At 37.4% G+C, this 14,091-nt stretch overlaps 2 protein-coding genes across 7 annotated transcripts in view; one reads left to right on the top strand and one right to left on the bottom strand.

Moving 5' to 3' along the window:
* The window catches only part of LOC129209155 (uncharacterized protein C3orf20-like), a 68,078-nt gene extending 65,418 nt beyond the window's left edge, over positions 1–2,660 (top strand). The window contains exon 14 of the mRNA XM_054833253.1: positions 2,534–2,660. Within this exon, the coding sequence (XP_054689228.1) occupies positions 2,534–2,537 (4 nt within the window). The 3' untranslated portion in view covers positions 2,538–2,660. The remainder of the gene's footprint in view (positions 1–2,533) is intronic.
* Positions 1–14,091, bottom strand: part of VEZT (vezatin, adherens junctions transmembrane protein) — a 66,956-nt gene that overhangs the window by 17,100 nt on the left and 35,765 nt on the right. For 3 of the 6 annotated variants that reach the window (XM_054832583.1, XM_054832763.1, XM_054832852.1), the window contains exons 6-9: positions 13,070–13,219; positions 5,090–5,237; positions 1,108–1,439; positions 283–476 (exon numbers count right to left, since the gene is read on the bottom strand). In XM_054832583.1, the coding sequence (XP_054688558.1) occupies positions 283–476; positions 1,108–1,439; positions 5,090–5,237; positions 13,070–13,219 (824 nt within the window). The remainder of the gene's footprint in view (positions 1–282; positions 477–1,107; positions 1,440–5,089; positions 5,238–13,069; positions 13,220–14,091) is intronic. The other 3 variants (XM_054832675.1, XM_054832929.1, XM_054833026.1) reach the window with 1 other exon arrangement.

The following is a 14,091-nucleotide window of genomic DNA, read 5'->3' as shown; positions in this document are numbered from 1 at the left end:
AAGGCAAAAAGCCACTATCAGTCTACACCTGGGAATGTAAGAGTCTGAATCCACATGTCTAACAGACTGAGTTAACATGTTTACACTTTTTGCTGAAACAAAAGCTTCAAGGTCATCACAATAAAAAAGCCTGACACATGTATATAGTTTTTCAAAATTCATGACTGTAAGACCTTCTTCAGCTAAAATTGATACATGGGCTAAATGCTGCCTTTGACACATTTGACCGTTCCATCTCTAAAGTGTATCCCATTAGTTGCTAAATTAATCTGTCACATTTACCTTTTTTATTTGGGTTTCTTCCACTCATTTTTTCCACCTGAGAAATGGCTTCTTCCCAGCAGCTGTTGCTTGCCTGGATATGAGGCTGAATAAACTTTAGTTTTTGTTCCAGAACCTGATGGGCTTCTGTTGTCAACTCAGGTGTCTCCTTAGTGCTAACAAGTTTTTCAAGTTCATCCTCAAGAATTATTACCCTAAGTGATAAGGAGATGAACAGAAATAAGTAACGATAAATATTTGACTTCACCATTCCTTCAAGTTTTTCATTTAATATCCTGTGATTTTCTTCAAGTTTTAAGAATCTAATTCAGCCAACTCCTCAAAGATGCCCCAAAATTTTAAAAATAAGATCCTTTTCTCCACATCAAGATACATTGCTCACCTGCATTCATTATAGTAATTCTTATATGTAAGATTGAAGGAGTAAGACAGTTTCAAATATTTCACCAAGGCAGTAACGGATCTTTAAAAATATTTACTAGGTAGTTACTATGAGCTAAACTTTCTTATAAAGCATTTGGTATGTTGCAAAATCAATGATTTTTTCCAAGGGAGTGACAAAAGCTAGGCAAGATCTTAATGCACTGCTTAGCTTTGAATTTTCACCAGATACTTAAAGAATAACCGGGAAACAATATCAGATTCCATATTGAACCAAGGATCTTTGACCCCATACTAAATGAACATGTGCCTATGACTGCAATGACTATACGTACCTGCCTTTTTTGCTTTTAATCTGGGACACAAGCTGACAACCCAAAGAACTCAAGAAGTCTGAAGCCGCCTTCCTACAGGCATATTCTCTTAACTCATGTGTAAACTTACTCATTGAGCAGTGCCTTGAGATGAAGCTGCAAGCTGCGTACCGCTGTCTGAAGACTGTTCAGCTCTCTTGACTTCTGCTTTGTTCTGGCTGGCCGTTCAAAACCCGACTGATGCTGAGTTTCAAAGTACCGATAAAACTCATAGCTTCGCTTAAGCTCCTCTAAGCAGGCAGCATGTGTATGAGGTAGGCCTTGAGTCACATCAGACAAGATATGATGAGGCAGCCGTTCGGCGGAGACCAAGGGCTTGGGGGACGCGTTGGCTGGGGAGAGGAGCAACACCAGCCTCCTGAAGAATTCTGAGCTCTGCCCTACCCAGAGCTGAAAGAGGACCTGCAAAACAGGGTAGGGTTAGCTCTGTGCACCTGGGAAGACAGCCAGCTTCCAAAGTAAACGTACAGATACATCAACAGAAAACATTCCTCGGCCAGCCACAGAACTCTGAAAAACTGAGGCAATCCACTGAATGTTTTTGAAGGGTGTGCTGGTTTTGGCTGGGGTAGAGTTAATTTTTTTTAATAGTAGCTAGTATGGGGCTGTGCTTTGGATTTGTGCTGAAAACAGCGCTGATAACACAGGGATGTTTTCCTTACTGCTGAGCAGCACTTACACAGAGCCTTTTCTGCTCCTCACCCCACCCCACCAGCAAGTAGGCTGGGGTTGCACAAGAGGCTGGGAGGGGACACAGCCAGGACAGCTGACCCCAGTTGACCAAAGGAATATCCCATACCATATGATGTCATGCTCAGCATATAAAGCTGGGGGAAGAAGAAGGAAGTGGGGGACATTCTGAGTGATGGCATTTGTCTTTTCAAGTAATGGTGCCCAGCTTTCCTGGGGATGGCTGAACACCTGCCTGCCCATGGGGAGTGGTGAATGAATTCCTTGTCTTGCTTTGCTTGTGTGCGCGGCTTTTGCTTTACCTATTAAACTGTCTTTATCTCAACTCAGGAGTTTTCTCACTGTTACTCTTCCAATTTTCTCCCCCATCCTGCCAGGGGGGGAGTGAGTGAGTGACTGTGTGGTGCTCAGCTGCCGGCTGGGGTTAAACTATGACAAAGGGTATACCAGCCCATGTGAGTTTCAGATCTTGTGAACCTTAGGTGACTGTTAATTCTTCGATGAAGGACATGGTATGCAATTTTGCTCAGCAGGCTGTCAGAGGCCTAAAACCTCATATTCTCATCAGGCAGTCTCATTATTTGCTATAATCTCCACATACCCTACAGCTCATAAAGGACTGCCAAAATTCCAGTGGCAGCAAAGACTTTTTTTCTTTATAATGCCAGGCTATCATTTCTGTGATCAACTAAGTACTGCATTGCCCCACATCAAACCTTGAAGCACAAGTCTAATTGTACTGCAGTTCAATAAAAAACATTCCACATCTGAAGAAAGCTGAACTGCTAACTTGACTTTTTTTTCAGCTGAAGTGAGAAACTTCACCAATGTCACTAAGGAGGAAAGACTTGTAAGAAATGAATCGATTGACAATGTTATATATGGTACAAAAGAAGTCAGTCCATCTGGGAGCAAGGAAACCCACAATTTCGATTTCTCAAGAACTTCCACTTCCAATGAAATGAAAAGAACTGTTTTCTTAGTTTAGAGAAGACTGTTGGCTCAGTAGACCACGACAGAACAGTAGCACCTTATATTTCTAAAATGAAAAGGAAAGGTTATGACACTTCTCTCTGCAATACTGGTCCTTATTAAAAGGAATCAACTGTGGGTGAGTATGAGGTGTAGTCTGAAATCTGTTCTCAAGCATTCCAGACTGAGGAAGACAAAGTAATTACTCATAATGCTTTTTTCTGCCTCCTTCAGCTACAGAGCAGGACTAACAATTTACTTGTTTTGAGATTTTGGATATAAAGGATTTGTAATAATATATTTATATATTTGTGCTCATACTACTATGGACAAGTAACATTTTTTTTCCAGTGTGCGAACAAGCAGAAGCAAAACATCTCATACGTGTCCATCAGCAAAGTGATAAAATATTCCAAAAGAAAAAAAAAAAGCTCAATTTAAAAAAGATGGTTATGAGAAGCAAGAACACAGAATTATATGAAATTTGCAGCACACATGCAAAACGGTGATTTGGCTGGGTGCTAAAACAAAAAGCAAACAAATGGGCAGCAATCACCCAAGTGTCCCTGAAGGTGTGGTGCCCTGGCCAGAAAGTCAAGAGCTTGTGCTGTAATAAACACAAAAGAAGACCAATCCCTTCCACTAGACATAAGCAAAAAGCAATGAAAAAGTAGCACACAAAAGTAGTGAACTTCAGGAATTGACAGTAATAATCCAAAACCTACCTGAAAAAAGGCATAATGATGAGAGAAAAGAAAATTCCAAATCTATTTCAGGTTGCAAATTGCTTGCTCTGCCAATGAGTTTTGATGATTTTTACTGGCATTTAAACTTCACCCAAAACATCCAACTGGTTCTTCTCAGCTTAGATCAGTATTTATTTTCAAGCCAAAAATTTTCACTCTTTAAACTGGTTTAGTTCAAGGACAATGTATCCAAAACATGTAGGCTACATTTGTTACATGGGCTAGACAGGGGCTTGAATGAAAATTAATGTATTAACTAAATCTGGATATGTGTCTGTATTCTACCTGCATTTTAATATAATGGCAAGTTCCTTCAAATTTAAAAAAAACAAACCAAAGAGGATTGTATATAAATGTAGGGCTCGCAACACGAGTATGTCCCAAGGTTATCTAAGTATATCTATTTTGTTATCTAAGCAGGAATCTGCTTAGGACTGATCTATGTTAATTCAGCTTGGTTCAACTACACCACACCCAGCCTACATCACTGTCTGTTTCCAGTTAAGGTAAACTGAGATTTACTAGTTGTGAGCTTAACTTTACCCAGAGAGCATCCCAACCAGTTTAACTAAAACAGATTTCAGTTAAATTACTGCAAATTGCAGGTAAACAAAGACTTAGCTTACAAGCTTGCACAACTCTGGCTTCTTGTGCTTAAAAAGAAGTGGGTAAATAAGTGGGCTTGCATGGTTGCAATTAGAACTTCAGCTAATGAAAAGGCAAGAAAAAAATCCCAAAAGCTTACATCTGTATAGCTCTTAGCTTACAACTAATTAGACAAAGCCTCAAAGCTTAGCAACCACTATTACTGGTAACATTTACTGTCAGAACAAAAGAAGTCAAGGTCTAGGAATTAAGTGAATAAAACGCAACATGAGCCAACCCCATAAAAACACAGAAGTCACACAATAACGGAATTTTCCATTTTGAAAAAAAAAATTACAAGGGAACTGCCTCGGCAGAGAACTGCTACAGTGTAGAAGGCTTGCATTCAAATTACATCTTCTTTACAACAGCAAACATTTACTCACGCAAATTAAACATACTTAACATCTCAAAACAAAATAGATAAAAAGGCCATTATATAGTTGTCATTCTGTTCAGTTAAATGTTTTTCAAAGATCAAAGCAGCAAACTGTTTCATGGCAGCAGGGGTCCAAGCCTATGAGTTCTACTCTGCAGTGTAACTAAATGCAGCTATTCCCTTCGGCAATTACAACTAATTTATATCTTTGGATGTCTATCTTTTTTATTCAAGTCAAGAGATTAGCTAAAAAAGACATAAATACAAATCTGGAAATGACTTTGCTCAGCTAGGATCAAATGAAATCAAAGAGCAAAAGATTGTGTTTTAGAAGGAGATTGATCAAGCTAATTATAAAATGCTGACTTGAATTTATGTGATTTGCAGAAAAAAATCCTCACATTGTCTTGTGCAACTTCTCTTCAACTACATGCAAGAAGAAATCACTTAAATGCCAATAAATGTAGAAAGACATGATATAAGACTGATTACATCTCACCCTCAGCTGACCGCGTTACTACGACGGGCTGCTATGTACGAGCCACTGGGCTTCATGACAACTCAATGAGATTTTCCTGAGGAGCCTGCATGGATGCACATATCCTTCTAGGAAAGGTTACCTTGAGTGCAGGCAAGCTGAAGCCATCGGTGAGATTGTGTGCCTCCTCTTCAGAGACCTGCTCTTCGCTCAGTCCCAAACCCAGCTCCTTAAAAGGGACTACACAGATGTAGCTGGTCACGTTGTCACTCTCCGAGTTCAGAGGGTAGGTTTAGCTGGAGTTAAGGTGGTTAACAAAGCAACTTGTGCATTAAACACACAGAAAAGGAAAAAACCCTTCCTAATAAGGTTTCTTATTTCTGGCAATTTATATGAAAGAACATACAATCCATACAAATCAACCTGAATCCTGTTTAATTGAATGTTTTTGCAATCCTTATTCAGAGCACAAGTTTTAAAGGCTTTTAAAAGGACGAGATATAAGACATTGACAAAACACCTATGTCTGAAGACAAACACATAAAAAGAAACAAAACAGATTGAGGAAGGAAACAAAACTGAGCGAGTGAGGAAACTATCTTTAAATCTTAAGTTTCCAAGAAGTAGCTCATGCCAGTCTTAAACCAGAAATCATAAATTTACCAGAGGAAAGAGGAGAACGATACTTGTGCAATTTTCAGTTTCAAAAGTAGCCTACGCTACAGACAAAACTCAGGATGATGGGAATTCCCTGTGAGTTCTGTCTGTGGAGGAGCTGCTCAGAGATCTCTACAGTAACTGCTCTTTGACATTTCAGATAGTACTGTGAAGAACAGGAGCTCCTGGATTGTCACACCATTAATTTAATTGATTACATGGCTGTAAAGCCACCATGATCTTGGCAGTAACAGTGGCAAACTGTTATCTACCAACACTATTCAGCACATTTAAATTCTGAGCATGAAAACAAACATTTCCAGTCCTCAGAAATGCTTAAAAAGTAGGAAGCAAACACAATGTAACTGATACCAGAAGACAGATAAAAATAAATCATAGACTAGGCAGCATTTATTTTAAAATAGGACTAATTTTAGGCTAACCTCGGGCTGGGGAAGGGGGAGGAGGAACAGTTTAAGATTTCTTCCCATTTTGGATAGTTACAAAATAGTAAAATTTGCTTTAAGACAGAAACTTACTACTTATGGTCATAAGCACATTTGTTCCACAGAAATACATTTAAAAAAATATTTGTGGTGCACTCATGAAAATAAGGCCTTAATTCAAACAAGGGTTTTTTCATTCATGTTTTGATTCATAAACTGAACACTCTCAACTCTTGGGTCACATAAAGCTTAGAAGCACCCGTCTCCTGTCCAATTAATGTGTTTTCTGGGGAAGCTACAAGTTCCACCCACTTTCACTCCCAATTTTTCCACCTGCTAAATGCTCATAGGATTAAACTTGTAATAAGAATTTCCTCAAGAAAATTTTTACCACTTGAGTAGAAGAACATTGCATAAAATGAAATTTCTGTGGCCCAGGAGACAGGAATACTAAGTGTCCAGGCTCTAAACAAACAACTACATTTCTCCCCAATTTCTCCCCTAAGTCGAGGAAGAAAGAAGCCGATGAAGTGTTCTCCAGAAGCATGAATGCAGATGAACACTTGCAATGCAAATCACTCAGAAACACAAGATATTGTTGCCACCAGCTGCTGCCTCATATAAACATGGTGTCTATTTTAAGTTAACCTGACAGCATGCCCAGCAGATGGAGTACACGGGATGAGGATGGTAACTCCACCACAGATTGAAAAGTCAGGTCAAAACCCTTCAGGGACCAGTTATCTCAGAGACTAATTATATTCCTTGTTAATCTTTTTCCACAAGAAGACATTTCCAACAGCATGAACACCATAAAAAGCAGTTTGGACACGTGAATTTCTAAGTCATGCTAAAAAAAATTTTCCAGGGAACCTCTCAAATATGTGGTTTGACCAAAGGAGCCACTTATTGATAACTATGTCTCAGCTAGGGATTCCCAGGGGACTCCCCTGCCTCCTGCCTTGCCCTGCTCTGTTGTCGCCCTCCCTCTCCCATTTCTCTGTGTTAGATGAAAGCAGAGAACTGGTCCCATGCCCCCCTTAGCTTCCTAAGCACTCACCTTTAGAAGGTTTAAAGACATACACACAAACATACACACAAACACACTTCCGTCATGCCCTTTGCTCTAAAACAAGTATTTTTAGTGCTGATGTTTTCTGTTAAAGCCAAAATAACTAACCTTAGGTTTGTTAACTTTTTCTATGTCTTTGTGAAAATATTTCATTCATCTGTTTAATTTACATTCCTTATTAGCTTGGAAGAAGAGAAGGCAAAGCTACTCTAGTAATAAACTGTCAAATCCAGAATAAAATATCTGTACAGGGAAGACCTAACCTCTGTGAGGAGGCCAATCTTACTTACCTATAGAAAAGCAAGAACACTAATGTACCTCTATATGTAACATTTCAGTATTCATACTTTGCTCTTCCAAAGCACATTCCCATCTAAAGATCTAACAGGAGGGCCTCACAATTTCCCTGAGAAATCCAAGCTGCTCCTTTATAAAACTCACCACTGCTGACCAAGCGGGAAGGGATGAGCTAAGCATGTGATGAACTGGCTGGTCAAGGAAGAAACATGGCACTGAAAAATGCCCATGTATCTTTACTCGGACGTCCCAGCATCATCGGATTTCTGATTTAGGCTTTTATGACCCAAAGAGGGTACTACTTTTTGTTTAGCTTACTGATTTCATGTGTGAGCTTTCTCTTTCCCAAGTTAAAAGGTGTGTGTTTTTCTAACATTTCATGATGCAATAACTAAATTTGAACAGAGGAGAAGGAACAACTTTTTACTAGATTTACTAGAGGAAATTTGCAAGTTTCCCTGTGCTCAGTGCATCTCAAAGACACAGAACGCATTTTATATCCATCCCACCTTAAAGGGGTAAGATATCATTCAGTTTAAAATACTGCTATCCAGTATATGTTTTCATAACACTATTTATGCCTTGCCACCAGAGAATGACACCTTACACTTATAACAAAATAAAAATTTTTTCAGTTTAAATGGTCCAATGCTCAGGTCCTACCTATCAATAGAGTTCAATGGAAAAGGAGTATCACACCATCTTGCACGAGCTGAGGGTGAGACTATTAACACCATCCAGTAACACAAGCTACAAAATTTCCTCCATCCAGCTTGCATATAATTAAATGAGTGAATAAACCATTGATTCCCATGATGCAGAACCCACAAGGCTCTTAAGTATAAAAATATTAAACAACTAGCATGCCAACAGAAGTATCGCCCAAGTTATTACACATTTCAAAGGAGCGTAGTGCAGAGATTTGTTAAAGCAGGAGTGACTGGTCTGCACAACATCCTGTAAATACTTAACCCAAAATGCCTAATTTCTAGTTTAAGCTTTCAGCCATTGCATCCTGCTATACCCTCATCTTCCAGATTAAAAGATAAAAACTCTTCTCTTTTCTCCCTTCTGACTTTTTCTTCTATGATTTTGAGCAATGTAGTCACATATATGAATATATGAACAAATCGGAGTAAGAACAGCATGAGAAAATGCTGAATTGTTTCTGCAAGTACCCAGCTGTCCCTTCATGTAAGATGTAAGGAATATGACTTTCCATCTCATTAAATTCCTGGTCCACCAAGTTTGATACAAATGCCTGGTATAAGGCTAAAGTATGATTGTATATTTTTTCTGTTTTACATGGGAACAAATTTTAATTAGGACAGTATTAATTTATTCTACTGTCTGAAGGCAGCTGTCTAGCTAAAAGGGGGCACACTAGCCAGAAGCAAATATTGCTGAACTTCTAGTTTTATTGAAGCAGGTAATGATAACATATCAAGTTTATGCAATTTGTATTGCCACAAATATAACTGTGAATTAAGATTTTTAATTCTCTGTAACTAGGAATCTGATCAGACAGATCTCCCTCTAACATATTTGAGATATACATTAACATAAAAGCCTAATTTTCTGCAGATATTTTGGTAGGAGAAATAATACTGATGGCTCTAAAATCTACACTTAATGGATTAGCATAGCTCAATATATCCCTTAACATTTAAGGTGTTTGCTCTAATTTATTTTTACTTAGTCACTCATTTATGTCTACAATTAAGATTAATACTTAGATTAGCCAGTTTTTAAGACTCAGCCCAACAGTTACCAGCTCAGGTTCTAAGTCTATTTTCTTCCTTGTCTCTCTTGAAGTTGTAACATAAAGCAAGTGGCTTAAGTTCAAAGTAGTTTCCCTTTGGCTTCCAACAGGATTAGTCTTACTGATTCAAAGTATGAATTTGATACTTATCTCAGAAATAATCAAATACATTAAAGTACATGTTTAGCAACCTACTTAAGATTACTAACAAAAAAACTCTCAAGGCAGCATAAAATAAAGCAACAATAAGCTTTGCAGTTTGCATTTGTTGACAAAATGAGATACAAATCTATACATGTTTTTAAGATTAAAGATTTCTCTATTTTACTGTATAGTTTTAAAGGTCTAGATTTAAAACAATGCAAGTATGAAAATTCACAGTGGAATTTAGCTCAAACATATGTCTGTACAACATCATACACTGAAATTACTTGTTCTGGGAAAAATAACCCATTGAAATAGATTTTGCCTATTTCTGAACACTTTTTTGACTTAAGATTACATACACGCAACTGTCTCAGAAAACAGTTCCTATACAAGGCTGTTGGGCTGGTTTTGTTAAGCACATATAAATGCATATTTTCAAAGTAGAGAAAATTATCAGTCTGTATTAAGCCATAAATGAGTAAATTGATCTTGTTGCACATAATTTTTGAAAGGGATATTCTGACATAGAAAGCTTGAAAAAGAATTCAGCTACAGATATTTCTAGGAAGTTCTGAATATATAAGGATATTTTAAATGAAAGCTTAAATCAAAGTATACCTTTTACTACATTAGTAAATTTAATAGCATTTTCTACAATACTTTAATCATTATATCTAATAATAGACATGTCTCAGTTCAAGACTTGTTTACCATAGCCTTAAGGCAACAATTATCTTCACTGCGTTATAAACTTCAATCTCAGATTTCCAGGTTTATTGTAAGAAATGCAAGGATGAAGGAAAATAGGACATACTTCACATTATCGTCCTTTTGTAGGCTTGTACACCATGCAGAAGGCCCAGTCACAGATTAGGACCTTGTTCTGATAACTGGACATCACAGAGAAAGGATCTCTGGAGTCAAAAGCTCACCACTGTTGTTGAATGACAAGAATCATGGCCACGTTGCAGTTTCAGCTGAATACCGCCAACCAAGGAAAGCAAACCGCAATATGGAAGTCTACTTCCCATTTATACATGCACATAAATGTTTCCGTGAAATGCACACTCCGTGGTTCAAAGCAGTGCCTGCCCTTTGTATTTGCTCACACTCTTAAGAAATTACTACTTCCTTATTCTTTAAAGAGAAAAATCGCCCTAAAGAATCATCAGCCATCAGTTAAAATGGAACTAAGATTTGATCTTTAGTGTTTTAGTCGGGAAGATTCAATTTTTATTGCCCTTGAGACTAGGAGGTGTTTTGCATATTAAATTCCTACTGAAGATTGTTCCAAGCAAAAATAATTCCATTTTTCACTTGCCTAAATACAGAGATACATCTGCTCTGCAACAAAAATACAAAGCAATATCCAGTAAAACAAAAAATGTTTATTTAAACAGCATTATGATAACCAGGGAAAATAGATTTGGGGTTTTTTTTAAATGTCATTTCGTAATATTAATCCAAATTTAAAATATTCGACATGTTTCTCTAATAAAAACATTTTGTTTTGCTATTGCCAGTGTAAATCACTAATAGTGCTACTGGATTCATGTCTCTCACCACGCTCAGAAAAAGCAAATTTCAAACAGCAATTCATTAATCCATACTCAAATAACCTAGAGGAGTTAAAGTTAAGAATCTCTCTGATTTTGTGCAAAGCAGAACTAACTAAAAAAGAACTGTAAAAGTCAGAATTGGGATCTCATTTCCAGACTTTGGATGGAAGTTCCTTTCCTTTAATTTATCAATATTCCTTTCCTTCAATTTATCACCTCAGTTCTTTACTTAATTTCCCCAGTTCCTCTTTCTCCGTGCTGTAGGCCAGATTTGTACTAACAATCTGATGATGGACAAGGGCATTAAAGTTTTCACAAGTGGCAGCTGTGTTTTTGACATGAAGGAATCTTTGGCCCCTCCAGCATAAGAGTACTATTTAATTGCACAAGGCACTGGAATCTATTTGAAAGATGCTCCTTGCCATCAATACCCACATAATACACATAATATTTTCAGGCATGCATGATACGCAGGGAAAAAAAAACAAACCACGGTAACTTGGAACTACTTTAAAGCTGCTCTTAATTATCCTGGTAGGGAGGAGTAATCCTTTACTCACCTTCCTTACATTTAAATTCCTTACTTTCAGTTTTCATGCGCTGCAGAATTGGCCCAGCCTGCATCTCCACTCACATGCTACCACTGTTTTTGCCACTATGTTCTGCACAAATATAATGCTTCTCTTTCTGTTTATCAAGAACCTATCTATATACACACAACTTCAATACATTTTTGGCGATCTATTTCTGCTGGCCCTTACTGCAGTGACATCTGCATGATAATTTGGTATAATGGAACTGCCACCTTAAACATTTTTCAGAGACAGATACAAATGTCAAATTATCCCAAGTAAACAAAACTTTCTTCTCTCCCATTCCTTAATTTAAAAGCCATTCCTTAAGTTTAGTAGTTACAAAACTAGCAGACAGTCTAATATGCACCAATATTCCTTGAGCCCGTAACTTTCCCAGCCACAGCAACAACCTACACCCCTGTCGTAACCACAGCTGGATCCCCTTTCTTCATGCTGGAGGATATTTGGGAAGGCCATGTTAACTGGTCCTATTTTCAGATCTCTCTTCCCATGTTCTTAGAAGTAATTCTTGATTATTTCCAAGCTAGGTATCAGTTGCTCTTATCAATGTGTCTGAACCAGTCAGAGTTTTTCTTTCTTTACATAGCAAACACACCTTATTCCTCAGAGCTAAGAGTCAAGTCTTAAGCCTAGAATGAGGATGCCTAGCCCTACACAAATTATTGTTTTGCAAAGAAATATTAACTTCCTTCAAAGTGAATGACACAGCTGTAGCTTTGTGTGTGCCTCTGTGTGTGTACGTACCACTCAATAGATCCATCCATTTGCCAGGCAAGATATATTAGTCAAATTTTATGTTCAAGGAAGACATAGCAAGTAATCTGTCATGTCAGATTTTCGACATTTGCATTACCACCAGCTTTTGTTTCCCTGCATGTGTTTTTTCAGATCAGGAACATACCTGGTTTATTTTTAGCTATAATACGGGGTGAAGACATTGTTATTTCCTATATAGTACAATAAGTAAAATAAATACACAAAAAACCTTGAAATGCTAATGCCATTAAAGAAAGTATACAATTCACTGAAGAAATACAGATGACACTTCACAAAATGGAATCTGAGCAAAGTCTTCTGCTTTGATTCAGAGTAGAAACTCCTTGCTCTTAAATGTGCCTTTTAGCCAATTAATGTAATCAGCATTTCACCCAGCTTGTCTGAAGCAGGAAATCAACTTACCTTTGAACACAGGGATGTCGAGTGAAAGGCCACAGTGTTCAGAGAAGAGGGGTTTTTGGTGCAAGGGAAGAAGATGGCTAAAAGGAATTATAAAACAAAATCCTGAAGGACTCTGAAACACATTATCAGGACTTACACCAAAGGCATGGGTGTCAGTAACTGGGACAATGTTTTCAGTGCACAGAATCTTATCTCACACTGCACAGTACATAAAAAGATAAAATTTTTAAGAATGTTCCAAAGCAAGCATAAGCCCCAATTTACTGTGCTACCTTTTCTTTATCTCGTTTAGACATGTAACTAGATATTGTATCTTCCTAGACATGCTAACTCTAAAATTGGCACAATTACAGGTAGGTTACATTAATTGAATATCTGCACTGGTGGGTTTTTACAAAAAAGGATATTTTTTCAGCATGTATAGAGTAGCCAGTCTTGAAGCTCGAAAGTTGGCTCTGACAGATCGATAAACGGCTTTCCGGAGACCAATAAGTTGCTGACTAGGATGCTGTCCAGCTTTATTAAATGGGCAAGCGGCACTGACCCTGTCAAGCAAACTTGAAAAGTAAAATGTGATACAACTGTACAGATGTCCTAAAGTATTTTTAAAAGACAGTACATCAGTTTTCTTATTCCATTACTTAGAAAACTTTTTCAAACTATGACAGCAAAAAAAATTTCCATCATATCAATGATATATTTAATAAAAAAATTAGATAAGCAGCTAGGACTCCTCAGTAGTCAGTCTGATTCTGTTCTCATCTAAGCCATGGCAAAACTCCTGAGGATATTTGTTTTCTCCAAAGTTTTCCAAGAACAATACACTAGAGGTAGACAGGCCACAACATTATCTCTGGTACAAAACTATCACAAGCCCACTGTAAGTTTTGGAAGTTTTAACACACAGATAGCCACCGTATACTTCTTTAGATGTAAATGTGTTCTTTTCTTTTTTTTTTTTCCCTCAAAAAAAATGTGCTACTACATATTGTTTTTCATGCAAAACACTATATTCTTTCAACCTTCTCCATGCAGAATCTTCTCTAGGACAACAGAAATATTATTTGAGTGGTGACATAGAGTTTATCACCATGCAATGAATGACAGCTGTGTTTGTGGGAGTCTGACAGGTAAACACATGAAAAGTATGCCACTATACAAGCATATTTGAAAATACATTTTGGTGCCCGCATATTCAGGTGAAATGAAAAGAAACTGTGCCATTTGTATATTAGAATATACTTCAGAATGGCTTTAGAACTGTAAGAAATTGCCTCATCTGGAAATAAACTGAATTGTAAACTGGATGAATGTTAAACATGTTTGCGTAACGTTACGCTGTAGAAAAGGAAAAAAAGATTAATATCCAGTTATATCTAGTCATATACCGTCTGATGCCAAAACTATGACTGAGACACTGTAAATAGAC

Source organism: Grus americana, chromosome 1 (genome assembly GCF_028858705.1).
Source record: "Grus americana isolate bGruAme1 chromosome 1, bGruAme1.mat, whole genome shotgun sequence".
Taxonomy (NCBI): Eukaryota; Metazoa; Chordata; class Aves; order Gruiformes; family Gruidae; genus Grus; species Grus americana.
The sequence above is the reverse complement of the archived record's forward strand: the minus strand, read 5'-3'. Positions and strand labels throughout refer to the sequence as shown.